Raw genomic sequence first — 20,143 nt, 5'->3', positions numbered from 1 at the left:
TAATATTGTAGATATATCTTAATGCGAGGAAAAACAACGAATTTGAGAAAACCACCTCTCTATTTGGTATTCACAATCCCATGACCTGCTGGTTGAGATTCTAGCAAGCGACTCCTGAAGCCCCAGTGATGGGAATGTGAATCCACCCAAACATAGCAATATACGGGGGAATGTTGGGAAAATCCCGGGAATCCCCGAACATTCCGACAAACCAAACGGCCCTGAGCGATGACTGTCCAGTAGTACTCTTGGCCAGAGTGGCTCCCACGGCTGTTGAGCACCCTTCGTTCTCATGTGATCTTGAGTCACCAACTTTAGGCAATCTCTTTACTGCCTATCATCCTTCTAGGACCTTGGCCCTATTAGACAAGATGGCCAAGACACTGGAATTTTCCGAAGCAGCTTCAGTCTGATATATGTGCGAGAAAAATGATAGTTACACTTAAGACAGCGTTCACGCCCGTTAATTATCTTGGGGTTCCTAGACAATATAAATTGCCTGTGTACAACAAGTATGACTGGTGCAAACACGTGAGAGGACCTTGCATATGCAATCAAAGCAGGTTACACCACAGAGAGTAGGTAAGAAGGGAAGAAATCTACGGAGAGAACGAGCGAAAGAAGATCGAAAGGAGAGATATTTCAAGAGGAAATTGTTCATTCCAGAACCAATAGACTTAACCTACTGGCTTATACAAAGGAGGGGAAAAACACTGAAAAACCGCACACCCAATCGTCTTCGGTTGCAGCTATTGATGATTAGTAAATATATAATATAATATATATACCAAAAGGTCGATTTGGGTCGAAGAAATTTAAACCTAAACTTATAATTAAGCCTCCTCTCTCCTGATCTCCTCACCTGTCTGTCTCATACAGTCTCTCTTCTCTTACTCATGTTTAATTCATTGTTGTGTTTTTTTGTTTGATTGGATATTTCGAATGAATCCCTGTACAAAGCCATCCGTAACTCCTCTCTCACTTAGACTGCATCACAGAGCAAGCCACGGCCTGAGCCCAGTGCCTCAACTTCGTCTTCACGTGCTGTGGATCGTCCCCTGCAACACACGATAACACGCCTGTAAACCTTAATTGGTGACAGTTCACAAGTTCGTAATCGAATGGCTTCACTAGCTATGATATCTTTGTAAGTACAATATTTTCACATCTCAGACGTCTTTCATGTGATAAGTTGCACTAAATAGATTATATATTCCGTTCCAGGATTCTCATTCGGCGGTGAGTGCGTGGATTCACACCTGTTGCTTGGGTTCCAAGCATCATGCATCTGGAAGCATATGTGATTGATCATCATCTCATATTCGACTTTAGCAAGACAAACTAATTGTTTGTGTTTATGTAAAGAGATGTGTCATTTGCCAACATTCATCGTGTATTGTTATATGTGTCGTAAAATGTTGTCTCATCGTGTATTGTTAAATGCGATCACTTTAACTGCGGCATTTCAATTTTGATCCGTTTTTATGCCATCTCCATAATCTTTCCTGCAATCAAATGACATACCATGAACTTGAATAACCTTGGCACGATCATCTTACCTGGGTTACAAATCTTCCATGTGTCAGATTCGCTCCTAGGACTCCCGAATGAGGAAGAGCGGCCACCTAGGGACGAGGTGGAGCCTTGGCTTTGTGGGGTGGAGACGGGGCTCGGGGACAGCTGGCGATTTACCGCAAAGTAGAGGTCAAGGGCGGGGAGGGTGTTGCAGAGCTGCTGCCCGTCCTCCTCCTTAAAGCCAAACCCAAGCTCGATGCATCCCTTGAGCTCGCTGAGGTCCTCATCGGTGATGGCGCCATCCCCATCGTTCGCGAGCCCATTCTTCTTCCTCTCCTGCCTGAGGATCTGCCGGCGCCGCTTCTCCCAGGCAATGTCCCGTGGGGTCTCGCACATGGACAGCTGCTTGGAGAGCCGCTTCTTGCCGGTCTTCCACCGCGGCGGGGCAAGGGGCATTCTCTCCAGCTCCTCGCATTCCGAAGACTCGTACGAGGAGGCCGAGGATGACGCGTCCTTGTTCATCTCCCCTAACAAATAACCTGGCGGAGAAAATACAAAGACTGACGTCGCAAAAAGAGATATCGTTTTTATGGCTATTCGGTATCTCGGCACCGGAACAAAAGAACGACGACAGTGGGCCGAGGCAGCAACGAATGAGCCGCCTGGCCGATCAGGCTTGAGGGGAGATAGTGGACGCGTATCACCGAGTTTGGGACCCGGTCGGAGGCTTATAAGTAGAAGGGCACAGGGGAGAGGAGGGGGAAGCTAGGATCTTGTTACAAGGAACCAAAAAAGATGGGGAACAAGAGAGGAAAAGAAGTAGAGAACAGCTCAAAGAGAGAGAGAGAGAGAGAGATGGGCAGTTAATCGTATAACGGAAGGCTGTCGGGGCTGACCCTTAGGGACCTGTGGCTGCCTCCACCGTCCATTCCTAACATACACAAACCTCCCGCCCGGCCCTCCATGACATTCACTGATTTATTATTATTAGGATTCTCTCTCTCTCTCTCTCTTTCTCTATGATCTTTGATTAGGCCAAATTTAGTTAGCTCGATTGGGAACTAATCATTGGAGGGCTCAGCTACATTTGAGCAGCAACCACCCTCCTCGAATTTAGTCGACAATATTCTTGGGCGAATCTGCACGTGTTGACAGACAAATACAAACGATCACATTGCATGCAATTGAACACCTTCATGCTCGAGACAGTGTTTCATATTAGTTTCGTGGGGAATCGGAAGAACTTTTGCCGCAAGGGAAATGTGGTTATCTTGATTCTTATAAGAATCAAAAGTTGTCATACCGGACAGAACATTCATAAAGGACCACACAGTAACATATGCAAGAAACATTAGTCGAGAAACAATGGCTTCGTTTTTATTTGGAGCTCCACTTCAAGATTAACATCATCTGAAGATCCATGAAATTTTTCGGTTTTCTCTTCCTATTATATTTGTTATGGGGGAAAAGTAGTAGCACGGTTCTAGCTTGATAGACTTAATACATCAGGCTATTGTGAATTGTACAGGCTTGTTAGATCATAAGTCCGAATAAGATGTTGGTCCAATGTTACTCAATGAGTTCTTCTTTAGTATCAATAATATACTATAACATTGTGCATGAAAGAACCATGATGGAATTACAAACAGGACTGTATGTAATCGGTCCATGCAAGACACAAAGGCTTTGTGTTCTTGGAACTCGGCTAATTCAAATCAATCGTTCTCCTAATTCTTCAATTTTCTCTTCTTTATCCTTGCAGTTTCCCATATCATCTGTTACCGATATTTCCTGCGTAATTTCACCGAGAATGTTTTGTTGTTCTATCAAAGTACTCGAGGGATGTTCTGTTCTTATTTTCCAATACCTATCCTCTGTTTCAGTGTTTTCCTTACGGTGACAACTCAAAGTTTCAGGAAGGGAGAGACATTCTAGGAACGGAGTTGCTAAATTTAGCTGTTGCTGTTCCAACTTCCTAGGAATTCCTAGCTCTTTGGTAAAAGCTGTCCTGCACCAATCAAATCCATAACTACTCCCATGTCCTCAGATTAGCCTCCGGGCCCAATTTTTTCCCAATTATGGGAAGCAAAAATTAGGGAAAAAACCCCAAAAGACAGAAAGAGAGGGAGGCTCCATCAATCAAAAAGAAACCAAGAAAAGTTACCTCGAATTTTTTCTCTGGTCTGGTCTCATCCCCCAGGTGAGATTCAGGCACATAGGTGAACATGTTCTGATTCAGCCATGGGCAGTGTCTTCCAATCTTACCCGACCGGTTGAAGCAGGATAGTAGTCTGTAGAGAAACCCGAGATCGATTCCGGCGTACAGGGAGAGGCAGAAGAACAGCTCTTCTTCCTATTTCCCTCAATCTGGCCTTCATTCCTAGTGCCCGATTTTCCTTGTACGCCTAGGCTGGTTTCGCTCTTTTTTGGCGCTCCCTCTCATTCCTCTTAACTGACGGATTAACAAAATGCGCAAGAATACCGTTACCTTGATTTTGTTCCTGTCGTTTTTCCTCGTCTTGGACTTGCTCCTTGTGTCGGGAGTGGACTCGAAGATTGTCCTCACATGTGGGACCGGAGAAAAACGCAAGGACGTGGACGGGCGGGAATGGGAACCTGACACCAAGTACTTCACCTCCTCGAGCTCGACCTCTTCGCAGGCCTCCTTTCAGGACCCGTCCCTCCCCTCCGAGGTCCCTTACATGACCGCGAGAATCTTCACGACCGAGGCGACCTACAAGCTCCCCGTGAAGGCCGACAACCGGTACTGGATCCGGCTCCATTTCTACCCCGCAACTTATGGCTCCCTCGACCCCAGCGATGCATACTTCGACGTGGTTGCCGCCGGAATCTCGCTCTTGAAGAACTTCAGTGCTTCTGAAACCAGCAGAGCCCTCACTCAGGCTTATATCGTGAAGGAGTACTCTCTCGCGCCAGCGACCGCCGATTTCATTAATGTGACCTTCACACCCTCGAAGGAGCACCAAGGGTCGTTTGCTTTTATCAACGGGATCGAACTGATTCCCATCCCGGACATGTTCAGCTCAGCCCAGATGGTCGGGTTCAAGGACATGCCCGTGGATGTCAAGACCTCAAGCTTGCAGACGATGTACCGGTTAAATGTTGGCGGCCAATATATTGCTGCCATGGATGACACTGAGCTGAGGACTTGGTATGATGACACACCTTATCTCTATGGGGCAGTTGGGGGTGTCCTGACCATGGCAAATAAATCAGACGGGCCCGATTACGGGATCGATTACAATGGAATGCCCCAATATATCGCCCCATTGGCAGTTTATTACACCGCGAGAGCGATGGGGTATGACGGGGACCTCAACAAGAACTACAATCTGACATGGCAGTTCCAGGTCGACGCGAATTTTACTTACCTGGTGAGGCTTCACTTTTGCGATTACCAGGACGACAAGGTGAATCAGAGGGTATTTGATATCTACATCAATAATCAGACAGCCCAGGCCGGAGCTGATGTCATTGGGTGGGCAACCCGTAAGTCAGTCCCCGTGTACAAGGACTACGCTATTTATGTTGCAGACACGACCGGGGATGACCATATCACATTAGCCCTCCACCCCTCGGTCACTGCGGACCCACCACCTGAGTTCTATGATGCAATTCTGAACGGGTTGGAGATTTTCAAGATGAACGACCCGACAGGGAACCTAGCCGGGCCCAACCCGCAGCCTTCAGAGATGCTCCTCAAGGCCGAGGCTGAGGCAGCCGCCAAGGCCAACGCTGCCAAGGGCTTCTCCTCCACTAGCAGCAACATCCACGTGATTGGTGGGGCTGCCGGTGGCGCAGCAGCCTTCGGGGCCATGGCGGCAATCTGCATAACCGTCTACATGAGGAAAAAGAGAATCCACGGAGTGGACTCCCACACCACCAGTTGGCTTCCTATCTCCAAGTTCTCCCACACGAACGGCAGCAAATCCCACAATTCCGTCACCAGCCACCTCTCGTCGGAGGCCCAGGGCCTCAGCCGCCGGTTCTCACTGGCTGAGATCAAACAGGCCACAAAGGGCTTCGACGAGTCTTATGTCATTGGTGTCGGAGGGTTTGGCAAGGTCTACAAGGGAGTCATTGATAAGACCACAAAGGTCGCCATTAAGAGATCGAACCCCCAATCCGAGCAGGGCGTCCATGAGTTCCAGACCGAGGTTGAGATGCTCTCGAAGCTGAGGCACAAGCATTTGGTGTCTCTCATCGGCTACTGCGAGGAAGACAATGAGATGTGCCTGGTCTATGATTACATGGCACGGGGAACCCTCAGGGAACACATTTACAAGGGCAACAATCCTCAGCTTTCATGGAAGCAGAGGCTTGAGATCTGCATCGGGGCAGCCAGAGGGCTCCATTACCTTCACACGGGAGCAAGGTACACGATCATTCACAGAGATGTTAAGACCACCAATATTCTCTTGGACGAGAACTGGGTCGCCAAGGTTTCCGACTTCGGTCTCTCGAAGACGGGGCCAAACATGGATAAGGGGCACGTCAGCACAGTTGTGAAGGGAAGTTTCGGGTACCTAGACCCAGAGTACTTCCGGAGGCAACAGCTGACGGAGAAGTCTGATATCTACTCATTTGGGGTTGTCCTCTTCGAGGTCCTATGTGCCCGGCCAGCCCTGAATCCAAACCTCCCCAAGGAACAGGTCAGCCTTGCCGACTGGGCGCAGCACTGCACGAGGAAGGGCATCCTCGAGGACATCATCGACCCCCATATCAAGGGTAAGATCAACCCCGAATGCCTCAAGAAGTTCGCCGAGACCGCACAGAAGTGCCTCTCTGAGGCCGGAGTAGACCGTCCCTCTATGGGAGACGTCCTGTGGAACCTAGAGTTCGCCCTCCAGCTGCAGGAGAACGTCGACGGCTCGAGCCATTCCACAAGGGAGAGGACGAGCGACTTCGACGAGATCAGCCTGAAGGACAACAACGTCAGGCTCCACATTAGCAACCTGAGCCTTGGGAGCGAGCATGAGATGAATCAGGGACTGGAGGACGGAAACTCGACCGAGATCTTTTCGCAGATTGTGAACCCGAAGGGGAGATAACTGGGGGGTAGAAAAATCAAACATCAAAGATTCACCCGCTCAAGTTTTTCTAATGACCTGTTATTCCGTAATGGTAAAAGCTAAAATAGGATTTACAGGCTACATGAACTAAACAGCGACCACTAAGACGATTTCTGGTTCTCTACTCGTGTAATCCATGTACAAAAGAAATTTTACAAAGTGGCATAACCTAGCATTACCTTATTGATGATGTTTTCCGTTCAGTAAGTAGGAACGTTGTATAGATGTTCAATTCCGGTCTTGCTTTCGTGGTTCCTGTGCTCTTTCGTTATTGTAATTGCACTCCTAAGCGTGGTTAATCTTAATTTGGCAAAGCCCAGGACCATACGAAAACATTATCCTTCTTCTCCGTCCATTCTTCACTTCATCGTAATACATGGAAATTTATTGAAATTGCATTGGGAAAGAGAAAACGGGAGAACAAGAAACATACACAACATTGGCAAAATGATTCGTACTAAAGAAAAAACCACGCGCTGCAACCGTCCTCTTTTCGAGCTACAAAGCATATGACACTCGATAATAACCCACTCCAGAATCCCATGTTCGGCAGGACTGATCAGTAACGACAGAACAGACTAACAAAATGAAGCTAAAATTATCATGATTCACTTGAGCGGGATGAACCGAGATGAGTGGGTGGCACCAATACCAGGTCTTCCATGCTTGACAGGCTTGTAGGAGATGGAGAATTCAGCGAGATAGTGACCGATCATTTCCGGCTTGATCTCCACCTGATTGAAGGTCTTGCCATTGTAAACTCCAATGATGCTTCCAATCATTTCAGGAACGATGATCATGTTCCTCAGGTGGGTTCTCACCGGCTCTGGCTTCTCACCAGGAGGGGCCTCCCTTTTCTGTCAGGCATTATCGGAAAAAGAAGCATACCTGAATTAAACTTACAAGCTTGGACATCAAAGGCAAAGCTGAAGATATTCACAATAGAATCAGTTCAAGAATCTGCACATGCGTTCCCACACTAAAAATTGTAAAAATGCTTCAACTATTTGAGAAATGCGTGCATCATATAATGCTTCAACCACAGATACAACGTGTCATCGACAATAAACCTATGGTCGATGGCGACAGCAGAAATGGGAGAGCCTCAAGAATCAGTTTATGCAAAAACTGCAGAATTATGACTGAGCTGCAATCTCAGGCAACATCCTTCCATGCGTATTAATTGCTATCCGGACTGCCCTTTCCACAATAGGATATAGCAGCCATATTTCTCCACATAACATCTTCATCTGGAACTGAAACAATAATACCGAACCTACGGACTAACTTATGAGTCCCAAAAACACATTTCATCGACGGACGACGGCATAATCCATCGCTTCATGGCGCCAGAAGATAACGAAACGACATGATCAAGGACAACGAAAAACGACGCCATTGCCTATATAGGAGCGTCAAGGAATCCTATATAAATGTCTAAGACTAAGAAAGAGAGAGATCGAGAAGAACATACAGCCTTCCTCAGCTTCTTGATCAAAGCCATCGGCTTCCTCTTCAAACCCCTCTGAAACCTGGCAATTCAAAACAAGACAAAGGTAAAAATCTGCGGAAGTCCAAATGCAGAGAGCAAACAGGCGCAAGAAGCACATTTCAGCATACGCCAATTTCGAGCTTGGATTTTAAGTACCTTCTGCGAGCTCGGGCAGTGAAGAGCTTGACGAGCTCGTCAGTGGACATGTCGAGAAGAGCATCCAAGTCGACGCCCCTGAAGCTGAACTTCTTGAACGTCCTCTTCTTCGGTTGCCCCGGGACGGCAACATCTGCTTCCACATCCGCCTGTAATGAATCAACCGATCAAATCTCCGTTTGCTTCCGTAGAGAAAAGCATGGTTAGATCTCGGAGTGGAACTCACCATGTTCGCCGATTCTCGAGGAACAGTTGCTCGAGCGGGTTGAGTCGGCTGTGATCGAGTTGAGCGGGACTGGAGCTAGGGTTTCGAGGTGAGGACGATAGGATTTGTTTGGTTACATTTGATGGGGTTTACTTAGTTGGGCTCGCGGGTCGGGCTGTATGATAAGCCCACTCGTGTTTCTATATCGGGCGTCGGCCCATTAACGGTCTGTGAAGGATGGGCCCAATTCCAAGGCATCGGGGGGAATTCCTCTTGTTCAACGCATAAGGTCCTTTTCTTTTGTTGTTGCCTTTTTTTTTTTTTCCTTGGAAGTCATAAGGATTCATTTATAACTGAAAGAAGCTCAAGACAAAACCGCTCAAGAAATCAAAAATTACAAGATCGGAAACAATCGGAGATATGCTCTAAGGCAACTACATAGGAAGATAAAGGTGAACAAACACCAAGTAACACCAAGTAGTATAAGCGATACAAGTGCATGAGTCCTTCAAAATTCCAATCAAATCCTGTCTCGCACGAACCCCGGTAAAACCGAGAGGGAGGGTCCTCAGGTCATTAATCTATGTAGATCTCAAACTTATGATATGGACATTCCAAAGAGACATCGATATCAGAGCAATACACGGGGGGCCTTGAACCGTACTTGTGCAATAAGAATCCTTCACAAAGTTGAGCCAAATGATAGAACCATATACCTAAACCGGGGAAGGCAGTCGACCAATCCAGCAAAGTTGGGGAAAACACGAGGCAGCTGACCAATTCGGCAAAACTAGTGAAGGCGCCATAGGGCCGACCAATATAGCCACTACCACCGCATACCTATAACAAAACGACAAAATAATCGGGAGACGCCTATGGTGGTTTCACCGGGACAAGAACCTCCAAAAACAACAAGAGCCATAATAGGCAGTAAATATTGCTAAGGACACTGTTGCAACCAGCGGTTTCGTCCCGAGCATAAGGTCCTCCTTAACTTACTAACATGGATTAGATTTTGATCTAGGTCGATCTAACGACTTATTTCATCATCAAAATGATTGTCAACAGAGAAATGTTGCGTTTGTGTATTCATATATAGTCTATGGGGGTGATGAATCGAAGAGTCGGGGGGCACATCTCGATAGACTGATTCGTTCGACATACTGGGATACACTTAATAAGTACAATGCCATGGCACTTGATTCGAGTGAGTAAGTGGAAATCCAACAAGAAAAATCTGTGAATTTTGCCAAATTCTGTATAGACGAGTGTTAACAAAAAGATTTGCGAGGTTTGTGGTTGGTAATCCTCCACGTCCAATCCTTGGGGTTAAAAAGCAAAAGATCGAGAAAGGGGTGTAGTGCAGTGGCCAACACTCTCGCCTGATAACCTAGAGGTTCCACGTTCGATTCTCATCAGTGAGACTACCCGTGCCTCTTTATTTAGATTTACTTTCAATTTCCTTGTACTAGGGCATGAGCTTCCTATTGTAACCAAAAAAAAAAGAAAGCAAAAGATCCAACCATACAATGACATGTGAAGTCTAGAATCTTGTAACATGTAAAAATCAAAATTTTCACGAGTTCGTTATTATCCTCAATCTATTGATTAAAACTACTCAAGTTCCAACGTTGATTTTTCCATTATCACAAGATATTGGTCGGCCCCATATTACCCTTGACCAAGCCTAGGGGTGGCAATTCATATTGTGTCGTGTCTAAACGGGTTCGTGCCATCAAAGTCAGTACCCGTACACGACGCGATTATTAAACGGGTCAGGGTTCGCATACACGAACACGACACGTTTATATCTGTGTCAACCCGTACACGACACGTTTAAACCTATTTATCGAAACGTATCATAATGGTACACGTATCCATACACGACACGATTATACCCGGTTATCCGAACACGTTAACACGACCTGTTTATCCAACCCGGTTAACCATTCAAAATTAGGGTTAGTGGAAGGGTATTTTGGTAAATTCAGTTAGATAAACGGGTTAATATGTTACACGATTAAATAACACGATTAAACACGCCTAAATAAACAGGTTTAATCGTGTATAATCGGGTTATACGGGTTCAACCCGATAAGACACGCTTATTAACCGTGTATAAACGAGTTTGACCCGTAAATGCCAAACCCGAATCCATTTAACTCCGTATCATATCCGTGTCATGTGTATTATGCCGTGTTAAATATTGCCGACCCTAACCAAGCCATCTCTTGCTGATGGAAAAGGCATAAGATCAATATCCACCGTGTAATCAAAATAATTTCTATGTTTCAAGGTTAAAATAACAAAAAATTATACTGTTATAATAATCTCAATATATCGAGGTCAAGTAGGAGAAATCAATTGATGGGTACCCGACTCACACGCGTCAAGTCGACCTCGAGCCGCATGTTACAAAGCGGTACCGAGCTTGATAGCAACCCTACATGCGAGTTAGATCTGGATTGGATGGATCATAAAGGCCATTATTCATGTGTGTCATGACTCATGACAGACCCATTGAAGAATCGGCTGAAAATCCACGGACGAATCTATTTCTCAGGCCCTCAATTATCAACTTATTATTTTTTTTAACCCTAAAAGAAAAGGGAAACTTAAATTGGTCAATTGACATTAATCCGGCTTTTAACAAAACCAAGCATTCTTGGCCGTAGATTTGCTTCACATCCAAAGGCTCATATTCAAACATGCAAGACGTCTGCTCAATCCGCGTCACCCTCATTTCGACCAATCACAGCGCTCCTCTCCTCCTCATCCTTCCTCTGTATATAATCGGCCTCCCTCCCTAAACTGCAACTCCCAAAATCCCTACTCAAAAGAGATCAGAACTCCGTTTAGATTCTCTGTGCGCTCTACAATGGCAACTGCTGCTGCATCCAAGGCGAAAGCACCGGCGGCGCCGAAGAAGAAGGCGGCGTCGTCCCCCTCTCACCCGCCGTTCTTCCAGGTACGGGAAATGGAAACTTGCCCCGAAAGTTTTGGATTTTTTTGTTTTATATTATATGGGTTGTGAGGTGATGTAGTGTTGGATTGTTGCAGATGATCAGCGAAGCGATCGCGACGCTGAAGGAGAGGACGGGGTCGAGCCAGTACGCGATCCAGAAGTTTATCGAGGAGAAGCACAGGCATCTCCCCAGCACCTTCCGGAAGCTGCTCCTGGTCCAGCTCAAGCGCTGCGTGGCCGCCGGGAAGTTGGTCAAGGTCAAGAACTCGTACAAGCTCGCCCCGGCCGCCAAGGCAGCTGCTGCTGCCGCACCTGCGAAAAAGCCAAGAGCGCCTGCTGTACCCAAGCCAAGAGCGCCTGCTAAGAAGCTGAAGCCGAAGCCCAAGGCTGATGCCACTGAAAAGCCGAAGAAGGCGGCTGCTGGAAAGAGGAAGGCACCGGAGAAGCCTAAGGCAAAGGCGGCCAAGCCTGTCAAGGTGGCGAGGACAGCTGCGAAAGCCTCGCCTGCGAAGAAGGCTGTAAAGCCGAAGAAGGTTGCAGTGAAGAAGCCCAAGAGCGTGAAGTCGCCGGCGAGGAAAGCGAAGAAGTAAGAGGGCCACGTCGTCTGTTCGGAATGGGGATTGGGTTGTTTGTGTATATCCGGGTGGAGGTTTGATTAGGGTTAGATAGGTTTTGGCATTTGATTTGTTTTCTAAGGGCTAAGTTTGAAACGAATAGTATTATAATTTGTATGAATCTGCTAGCTTTAATTGGATTGCGTTCTTTGTATTAGAACAGAGACTGCAATATTGGGTTTTGTGGAAGTCTTTTTAACTATTTTGTGCTGGTTTTCAATGATCTTGCGGAAGATTGAATTAAGGATTGGCCTTGAAATATGAAGGGGGGAGAATCATCAAAATGGTATTGCTACATGAGTCTGCATCTTTCACAATCAATCGGAATCTTACAGTCTCTCTCCCAACAAAATGCCTAAACAATTGAACACGAACAATGTCTATGAGATTTGAGGAACATATGCGGCTTGAGGAACCCAAGTTGTCTGGTGATGGCCCTTATCCTCTGTTACGACTTTGTGGCAGCAGAACTGTGAAAATCTTCGACATTGCAAAAGATGAGAGTCCTGAAGGTCTCCCCTGCCATAGGGTGCAATGAACCGCACAAATTCGGTCTTCTAGGTTACCAGTCGAAGGTCTCATCTTCCATAGGGTGCAATTTTTTAGGTTACCAGCTCGCGATCCCTGATGTCTTCTGTTTGCTTCTCTGATTCCAACCCGGGAAACTGTCCAATATCATGTCCTGAAAGGGGTTGGAAATCATTGTGCAGACCAATGGCAAATTCATCAGGCTGGGCTCCGCCACTCTGGAAATAATCTGCGATCTGCATATCGAAATCAGAAGAGATATTAAGTTCCAACGTAACCAACAACTTCCCTACTTATTTGTATTATTGACATTGACGAAATCATGTACCGAAATGGGTAGGTGAAAGATCATAAAGAAACATACATGATTGGCCAGTGCCATGCCACTTAGAGCTGCTGACTCCATACTCGAACCGAGTAGCCAATCACCGCATATTCCAGCTCTTCCCCGAGGATCAAAGATGCAGGGCACATTTGGACTGTTCATCGGAAGAGCTGCACCCCTGCAACAAATTCAATGAAAAAGAAAAAGTCTGGTAAGTTGGAGCAGGAATTTACTGTTTTCAGCGAAAAGTTGAATTATATATTATTAGACCTGATTACTAAAACTACATCAATCATTGGTTGTTACCATAGCTGGAGCCGGATGTAAAAGGGTTTCTGAAGGGATCCTTCAGGCAGTCCAAGTGCAGATTGTACGCCACCGAGCATGTCTGCCTTCACCTTCTCTGCTGTGACAGTGGGAATGTTTTCCTGTCAAATACATACACCATTGCCACATCAAAAACAATCACAAGTGCAAGATCTTTAGTAAACAAACCGAATTCAAATCTCGAATCAGTTCGACCGAGTGATTTCTTATGCTTAGTTCACATTGAAACAACCTAAGTAAAAACAGACCTGTGGAACCTTGTTTCGCTTTCCATATGCTGATGTGCTGAAGAACGTCCAACAGTGGGTTCCATTACTCTCAGACCTGGAAAGTTTTGCGGAATTATTCGCCATCCATGAGAGAGAGTCGACTCCTTTCACAAAAGCCCCTTCAAATGGGGGTGCTCCTCTGCTTCCAGGGATTGGTAGTGGATCGTCAAATGCTGCGAGTAGGGCCCAGATAGAACTCAGCTCCAACCTCTGCAATAGGGATTGGCAAAGAATGAAGCAATACATTCACGGATGGGAAGCACATCGAAAACAGACAGTTGAACAAGGTCAAGACTCAACACCTTCATCTGCCTGGCAATTAATGGTAAGCCTGAGGAAGCAAGCAGGCGATTTGCACATTTACCTGTTTGATGCACAAAATTAAACAGTAATCAGCTAGATCGAAGAAATTTTGGAGATCAGCCGCAACAACGTCATTGAAGACACCAGCTGAGAAAACTATAGCTCACAATGTATTAAAAACATTACCATTGTGGGCAATGACGATTGCGTCAAACCCCCCACGATTCTTTCCGTTCTCGCTGAGGTGCCACCTACCATTGAATGGCTCCAACTTACTTATCCAGCAAGGTCTCACCACATTAGGCAAAGTCTGTTGGAGGATTCAAAATATGCTTTAGATCAAGAACAAGAATAGCCCAACACATGTCAGTGATTCCAGGGAAGCTAGCCCCTTTTGTACCAAACCGTTCTTTAACTAACCACACCAAAGTTGCATTTCAAATTTATAAATATTCCATCTTAAATGGTGGAAATAGAATCCAACCGATGAGAACTTCCGTTGCCAACCATGAAAATGATAACAGTGACGAGAAGAGCGTGTTGCTAATACTTGACACCAGTCGATGATATTATAAATAAACAGCCCATATATTACTATGACACGACAAGAGTACAATGCATATCATCAAATGAAACAACTAAGCTAACACAAAGTATAGCACAGCACGTGAACATGGACTCATTAGAATTAACCGACTAACCTGAGCCAGCGAGTCAGCAAGAGGACGCATCCCGTGGACACCAATATATCTCGGAGGAGGAGAAGGAAGAGGAGTGAAGTGACCACCAGCTTCAAGCTCCCCAATCAGGCCCGGCCACTCTCGGACCAGACCTGTGTCTAGCCAACCATTGACAAGCTCAGCAAACCGAGGATCGCTCACGCTGAAGAACTGCGCCGCATGGTCGAAAACCAAGCCCTGAGGCTCAATTATCCGGGTCCCCATCCTTCCTCCAAACCCATGCATTCCCTATGGATTATCAAAAAGCAAGCTTGAATCATCCCCTAAACTCGCATTTCCCAGAATCACAGCTTAACGTCTTAGCAGCGATTCAGTTCTACAAGCAAGAAACAATGCGGGGAAGAAAGAGAAGACTAACCAACCGTGTCGAAAACCGCGCTCCGGACCCCTCTCTTCTCCAAGCTCTGGGCGCAGATGAGGCCCGCCATGCCGCCTCCGATTATGGCGACAATCGGGTCGTCGGGAACCGGAGCGGTGAAAGCCACCTGCTCTTGGCTGAACGATTTCTTGAGTATCGACCGCCGGGAGGTCCCGTACGAGGATTTCTTGCGGTTCCTCGAGGAGGGTCTTTGCCCGTCCATCGAACCAGAGCGGTGGGGGTTCTTCTTGATGGGTTTGGGCTGGGAAATGCCGCAGAGCGCAGGAGTGGAAGGTCCGGAGGAGGCGGAGGAGAGGGCAGGTTTAATGGCGGGCCTGAGTTTGAGGCTGAGAGGGCGGAGAAGGAACGGGGTGCAGATGAAGAGGGAGGAAGCGGCCATTGCTGAGCAGAGTACGAGCTCACCTCATCTGATATTGAGTGAAATCAAGAAGGAAGAAGAACAACGCGTCCCCGATATTACACGTGCAAATTATCCATTAATTTATTTTCAACTTTAATAATTTCTTTTGAAATTTTTTTTCTAATTTTTATTAATTTTTGCTATTAATCATTTGGAAAATCGCACGCGAAACGCTGTAAGTCTTGGCCCCTTTTTAAGTGCAGGCAATTTCGTACTAGAGGATTGCGGTTCATGTCGCCCGACCTAGCAGTCCGGGATTGCGGGCAAACATCCGATAACGCGCTCACACATTATGGCCGCCCATGGAAACATCGTGTAAAATGATATCATAGTCCATGTCGAGTTCCAGAAGGACCACCCAGACAATGATAAGCTAGTGCTCATTAACAGCCGAACAAGAAGAAATTCAACAACTACTACAACCTATAGCATCCCATTCATTGTCGACATCAAACTTGCAGCAGCAGTACAACATAACTACATCGAAGCTACTCTAAATCGTCCCAGAAACACAAGTTAGGTCCCTCACGATATGGGGGGGCAACTCTTCGTCGGATATAATAAGCTGTAACAAGTCAAATAAGAACAAACAATATACATTTCACGATGACATGACAAGTCTCTGCAGGCGACAAGAAAACACGCCATTTCCTTCCCAAAACCATCCTAGGAGCAACACGGAAGTTCCCAACACCATTTCTTCCTCACCTTACAGTTAAGACTCGGAAAGTCTCATGATTGGACCTCGACCTCGGCATTCGTCTCAGTTTCCTCGGAAATCTTACAGGGAACAACTGACTTTGGTGACTCTTTGTCCCGTTTAGATCGGAGCTCTCTTGGTTTAGGTGTCCCATTGCCACTGCTCCTTGCACCGATGGGGCTCTTAGTCTTAGGGCTGAAGTTGGACTCTTGCTTCAAGTTGCCGAGGCTGTGGCGAAGTGCCCGAGCACATGCTTTGCCTTTCCCATCAGGAGATGCATTAACTGCGTCGCTGCAGCTCTTTCTCCGGCCCAGTTTCGGGGATTTCGGCCGAGTAAGTGGCAGCTGCCCGAAGACAAAGACATATCGTCAATTTAGCATCTAATTTGAAGAACAGAGCCAATTATTTTTCTTGCCTGAATTTTATTTCAGAATATATTATTTTGCTCCAATAGTAACACATTTTCTGAAATGCAATCTGATGTAAGTACATTTCTGCTAGTGTTTTTCAAGAAAAAGAAATGGAAACATTTTGCCATAGCTTTCCATGACCAGGCATAAACATTACAATATATCAATGGAAATATCAAGAATACCCGAAATGCAGCATCTTTGAGACCAGATGAAGCCAGAAGAGTAAGGAATTACCTTCTTGACTTCAGTCTTTGGCGGAGGCCCCTCGTAGTAGAAACTGGGCACTGGATTTGCTTTCACAAACATATTCTTCCTAAGCTGTTTGATCGCAGCCTCTTGCTCCTCCTGGAAATTGACATTAGACTTGCATGAATTCCATCGAATTTAACAAAATTCACAGCAAAGTTTTATCCATGCTCAAGAAATGAATAATCATGTAGTACGGAATACATACCCTTGTCCTCGCCTCACACTGGCTTTTCTCTTCCTCCAGAGCTCGATGTTTTTCCTCCAATTTCATGTAGAACTAAAAGAACAAGAAATTTGAAATAAGCAAAACTGCTCAAAAAGGATGCACTGAAATACCAATTAACAGAAAAATATTTGATTTTCAATGAGGGATATACCTCCTTTCGCTTCTCTGCACGTTCATTTGACCTAAATGAAGGAGCAGAGCCAAAAGTGACCCTTGATCTGACTGATTTAACTGTTCGGACAGATGCGGCAGCACTATGTATGGTTAAGGAACAGCAGAATAAAATGAATTAACAAACTTCCACCAAGTGATTCTTGGACATGGAAACAGAAGATAAAATATGCAATCAGAGGATACGAGGAAGTGACAGAGATGTTGTCTTCATCATCAGTGTGCTTCTTGTTATCGGGTTGCAGTGGCTTCCTCAAAGTCATCGGGGAGCTTGGCTGAAAGGTAAAAGATGATATTTGAGAGACAAGTGCGACAATCAGAGGCTTATATAACTCTTTCTTACAAATAATCTTACCAAGGTAAGTGATATTGTCTCAAAGAAAGACTTCTCACGTGGTTCTGCTCGATTTAGGAGAATGGATGTTCTTTTTTTTTTGGATTTTTCTTTTGGTTTACCAGCACGAAAAGTGTCAATTTTTTTTCCCCTTCAATAATTCTCTTTTACGATCAAAGACAATTTTTCATGTTTTAGTAAAAAAAGAAGAATCATATTAGCAACTATAATTAATTAATAAAAGGAAGATTTTGGCAGTTTTCACAACCCATGAGTAAACCCACATGTTATATGTTGAACTCAACGGGTACAGAAAGACAACAAAAAGGCAATAACATTCATTAGAATTACCTGCAGATTCTTAAAAGGAGAATTCACGTTGTTAGCACCTGGGGGTGATGTCATGCCGGGAGGAGATTCAGCCCCAGCATGACGAGTTGTGCAAGACCCGCGTTTCTCAGTAGCCAATGCAAAAGGGTGAGGAACGGTGAAATTTCCACGGGTATTCCCATTGGCACCTGATTTTGTATCCGGTGTGCTGAACTTTTTAGGATCACTACCAGACTTTTGGTCTTCAATTTTCTCATTGTTCCCTTCATTGAAGTTGGTGCTCTTTACTCCAAGAACCTCTTGCTTCTCATGATACTCCTCCTCGAGAAATGAATTATTCTCCACGGTGCATTCCTTTACCTCATACTCCTTGTCGAGATGATCATCTGGAACTCTCGGAGCAACATGGACTTTATCAAAGGAACGAGAGTTTGCACCCTTGGGTTTCTTGTCAATCTCAACGTCTGTCAGTTCTCTCCCCATCCCTCTGTATTACAATTCGAGAGGAGCGAAAATTGCTTACAAGAATGAACCAAACAGAGTTTATGCAGTAAAAAGACCCTGAAACCAAGAGGGATCCCGAAACAACATGCAGTTTCGTTGTATAACGACATAGTGAAGGACAAAGAAGAAAACCATGATGGCTTGCCTAATGCTTAGTAAATCAAACCATTATCGATAGAGGGAAAGATCGAGCAGCACTCAAGGGGTACAGAATTCAGTCTCTTTCGAGAAGCTCTGTATGAAGTTCACCTGCTCCTTCCTCCTTGTAACAATATAGAGATCCGAGGGAAGGTCCCATTTTGGAACCCAAAATGCAGAAGGCTCATATACAAAATTATAAATAATTGAAGGAAAATCTATAGCTGATGTTTGGAGCTAAGGATGCAAAAGAAGGGGACCGGGGACCTTTAACTAACTATATTTCTGGTGAAACTCTTAACTAAACAACTGTCACCCCTCAAAAGTCTGATAAAAAGCTTTACTCAACTTCATCCTCTAAAATTTCATTAATTCTCCATTTGCTCACCTCCTTGTTTCAAAATCCTGTGTTTTATCCCTATAATTGAGCAACAAAGAGAACAGCTGATAGAAAAGTTAACGGAGAAGATGTAAACCAACAAGAAGGATTCAATTAGCACACCCACCGGCGTTTACTGCCCACACAAACCAAAGCCTACAGAAAGGAAGGAAAACAGGGGAAAATAAATTGACCAAAAACCGCGAAACCTCACACTTTATAGCTCAGGCAAGCATAAAATCTCCTGTCTCAAATTCATGGACGAGAAAATGATAAAGTTTAAGGACAAGACAGGGCTGAATAGGGAAAAAGCAAGCCAAACGCAAGAACATGTGACCTGATAAATCCACAAACCAAATACCCACAAAAAAAATTCCATAACGAGCTGAGGAAGGAAAGGCAGGAAATCTCATTTTCCAGACACAGATGCGAACAATAACTACGCAGGCCGAGGAACACGATTCAAGAACTGAGCTTGAAGACTACCCAGAAACGGGAACACGAGCTTATCCCATTGAAGGGACAGACTTGACAGCAAAAACACCGGAGATCGACCCACATTGCAAATGCCCACAAAAAATCTCGAGTCAAGAACCTCATACGAACCCGGCAAAGCGAGAATGCGGCGGATTTGGCGCCCGATCTGACAAGGATCTTCGGACCACGAAGCAGCAGGCTGCAGCCCTCCTCCTCCTCTTCTCTCTCTAGAAGCCAAAAACAAATTGTTTCTCTTGCGATTTTCCCTTTCTCTAGCTACAAACAAGAAGAACAGAGGTTTTTTTTTTGGGGGGTTAAATTATTAATGCTGCCCCCCGTTGGTCATATATAGTGCGGTTTTTTTATTTTTTATTTTTTGGAATTTCATTTTTTTAACTGACGTCAATCCAATTCTATCGTGTAGGACAGTTTCAATCTTTCAGATTTGGGGAGAGGGCGGGGGCAGTTAACGGCGTTAAGGGGGGAGACGACGGCGAGGGGTTCGAATCATGTCAAGCACCACCACTGACACCAAAAAAGTCTGAGATTGGTGAGAGAGGGAGGACTTGGAATTGGGGGGCCACTCATAGAAATTCTTTCGATTCCAAAAAATAAAATAAAATAATTTTTTTTTCCATTTGAGAAGTATTTATTCAAATGGGTTTGGCTCTTCTTCACTTGTTTCACACACAAAAAGTGATATTTGCCCCCCCCCAATTCAATTCAAATCAAAATTGAGGGAGGGAGGGGGGGACCATTCACAATGTTTGCACTTAAAATTAAAATGCCCTCCTTGTGATTTCTATCCATGTTTTTGTTCCTCCATTCGCTTCTTTTTATTTTATTATTATTGCACGTTTTCTTTACAAAAAAAACACAACTATTAGCTCGCCGTAGATTTACCGTTGAAT

The 20,143-nt window shown here is 45.2% G+C and overlaps 6 protein-coding genes across 7 annotated transcripts; 2 read left to right on the top strand and 4 right to left on the bottom strand.

Annotated features, from left to right (window-relative positions):
* Positions 1-568: 568 nt before the first annotated feature.
* Positions 569-3,976, bottom strand: LOC116207533. Of its 2 annotated transcripts, none has more exons than XM_031540516.1 (3): positions 3,680-3,976; positions 1,560-3,523; positions 569-1,058 (listed from the first exon to the last, which is right to left on the bottom strand). In XM_031540516.1, exons 2-3 carry the CDS (start codon positions 2,035-2,037, stop codon positions 979-981), a joined length of 558 nt encoding a protein of 185 aa, XP_031396376.1. In that variant the 5' UTR covers positions 2,038-3,523; positions 3,680-3,976; the 3' UTR covers positions 569-978. The 2 variants fall into 2 exon arrangements, with proteins under 2 accessions (XP_031396376.1, XP_031396375.1); XM_031540515.1 differs by having other exon boundaries at positions 1,560-2,054.
* LOC116207531 (receptor-like protein kinase ANXUR1) lies at positions 3,974-6,792 on the top strand. Its single transcript, XM_031540512.1, has one exon. It carries the CDS (start codon positions 3,984-3,986, stop codon positions 6,585-6,587), a length of 2,604 nt encoding a protein of 867 aa, XP_031396372.1. The 5' UTR covers positions 3,974-3,983; the 3' UTR covers positions 6,588-6,792.
* Positions 6,793-6,971: 179 nt separating this feature from the next.
* LOC116207534 (40S ribosomal protein S15-4-like) lies at positions 6,972-8,642 on the bottom strand. Its single transcript, XM_031540517.1, has 4 exons — positions 8,483-8,642; positions 8,257-8,405; positions 8,083-8,140; positions 6,972-7,465 (listed from the first exon to the last, which is right to left on the bottom strand). Exons 1-4 carry the CDS (start codon positions 8,483-8,485, stop codon positions 7,217-7,219), a joined length of 459 nt encoding a protein of 152 aa, XP_031396377.1. The 5' UTR covers positions 8,486-8,642; the 3' UTR covers positions 6,972-7,216.
* Positions 8,643-11,267: 2,625 nt separating this feature from the next.
* LOC116207012 (histone H1-like) lies at positions 11,268-12,263 on the top strand. The gene is made up of 2 exons (XM_031539859.1): positions 11,268-11,429; positions 11,522-12,263. Exons 1-2 carry the CDS (start codon positions 11,340-11,342, stop codon positions 12,014-12,016), a joined length of 585 nt encoding a protein of 194 aa, XP_031395719.1. The 5' UTR covers positions 11,268-11,339; the 3' UTR covers positions 12,017-12,263.
* Positions 12,264-12,301: 38 nt separating this feature from the next.
* Positions 12,302-15,375, bottom strand: LOC116207009 (renalase). The gene is made up of 8 exons (XM_031539857.1): positions 14,895-15,375; positions 14,494-14,760; positions 13,979-14,102; positions 13,792-13,853; positions 13,469-13,699; positions 13,200-13,321; positions 12,933-13,071; positions 12,302-12,804 (listed from the first exon to the last, which is right to left on the bottom strand). The coding sequence occupies exons 1-8, from the start codon at positions 15,288-15,290 to the stop codon at positions 12,643-12,645; spliced, it is 1,503 nt and encodes a 500-aa protein (XP_031395717.1). The 5' UTR covers positions 15,291-15,375; the 3' UTR covers positions 12,302-12,642.
* A 297-nt stretch (positions 15,376-15,672) lies between these two features.
* Positions 15,673-19,560, bottom strand: LOC116207010 (protein WVD2-like 1). The gene is made up of 7 exons (XM_031539858.1): positions 19,362-19,560; positions 17,756-18,221; positions 17,257-17,345; positions 17,051-17,153; positions 16,879-16,950; positions 16,659-16,769; positions 15,673-16,355 (listed from the first exon to the last, which is right to left on the bottom strand). The coding sequence occupies exons 2-7, from the start codon at positions 18,215-18,217 to the stop codon at positions 16,044-16,046; spliced, it is 1,149 nt and encodes a 382-aa protein (XP_031395718.1). The 5' UTR covers positions 18,218-18,221; positions 19,362-19,560; the 3' UTR covers positions 15,673-16,043.
* Positions 19,561-20,143: the final 583 nt, after the last annotated feature.

The sequence above is a fragment of the Punica granatum genome, chromosome 5 (assembly GCF_007655135.1).
Source record: "Punica granatum isolate Tunisia-2019 chromosome 5, ASM765513v2, whole genome shotgun sequence".
NCBI lineage: Eukaryota > Viridiplantae > Streptophyta > Magnoliopsida > Myrtales > Lythraceae > Punica > Punica granatum.
Note: the sequence above shows the minus strand (reverse complement) of the source record. Positions and strands in the feature narration are given on the sequence as shown.

What these genes read in the sequence shown, in the direction of transcription:
- LOC116207533 (XM_031540516.1), bottom strand. Translation starts at nt 2,037, where the DNA reads ATGAACAAGGACGCGTCATCCTCGGCCTCCTCGTACGAGTCTTCGGAA. An exon ending in ATGGAAGATTTGTAACCCAG is followed by an intron (nt 1,059 to 1,559) that starts GTAAGATGATCG and finishes CGTGTGTTGCAG; the next exon opens with GGGACGATCCACAGCACGTG.
- LOC116207531 (XM_031540512.1), top strand. Translation starts at nt 3,984, where the DNA reads ATGCGCAAGAATACCGTTACCTTGATTTTGTTCCTGTCGTTTTTCCTC.
- LOC116207534 (XM_031540517.1), bottom strand. An exon ending in ACTGCCCGAGCTCGCAGAAG is followed by an intron (nt 8,141 to 8,256) that starts GTACTTAAAATC and finishes TTGAATTGCCAG; the next exon opens with GTTTCAGAGGGGTTTGAAGA. An exon ending in TCAAGAAGCTGAGGAAGGCT is followed by an intron (nt 7,466 to 8,082) that starts GTATGTTCTTCT and finishes AATGCCTGACAG; the next exon opens with AAAAGGGAGGCCCCTCCTGG.
- LOC116207012 (XM_031539859.1), top strand. Translation starts at nt 11,340, where the DNA reads ATGGCAACTGCTGCTGCATCCAAGGCGAAAGCACCGGCGGCGCCGAAG. An exon ending in CTCACCCGCCGTTCTTCCAG is followed by an intron (nt 11,430 to 11,521) that starts GTACGGGAAATG and finishes GGATTGTTGCAG; the next exon opens with ATGATCAGCGAAGCGATCGC.
- LOC116207009 (XM_031539857.1), bottom strand. Translation starts at nt 15,290, where the DNA reads ATGGCCGCTTCCTCCCTCTTCATCTGCACCCCGTTCCTTCTCCGCCCT. An exon ending in AATCGTCATTGCCCACAATG is followed by an intron (nt 13,854 to 13,978) that starts GTAATGTTTTTA and finishes TGCATCAAACAG; the next exon opens with GTAAATGTGCAAATCGCCTG. An exon ending in TACATCCGGCTCCAGCTATG is followed by an intron (nt 13,072 to 13,199) that starts GTAACAACCAAT and finishes AATTTGTTGCAG; the next exon opens with GGGTGCAGCTCTTCCGATGA.
- LOC116207010 (XM_031539858.1), bottom strand. Translation starts at nt 18,217, where the DNA reads ATGGGGAGAGAACTGACAGACGTTGAGATTGACAAGAAACCCAAGGGT. An exon ending in CTCCTTTTAAGAATCTGCAG is followed by an intron (nt 17,346 to 17,755) that starts GTAATTCTAATG and finishes TTTACCTTTCAG; the next exon opens with CCAAGCTCCCCGATGACTTT. An exon ending in AACATCTCTGTCACTTCCTC is followed by an intron (nt 17,154 to 17,256) that starts GTATCCTCTGAT and finishes AACCATACATAG; the next exon opens with TGCTGCCGCATCTGTCCGAA.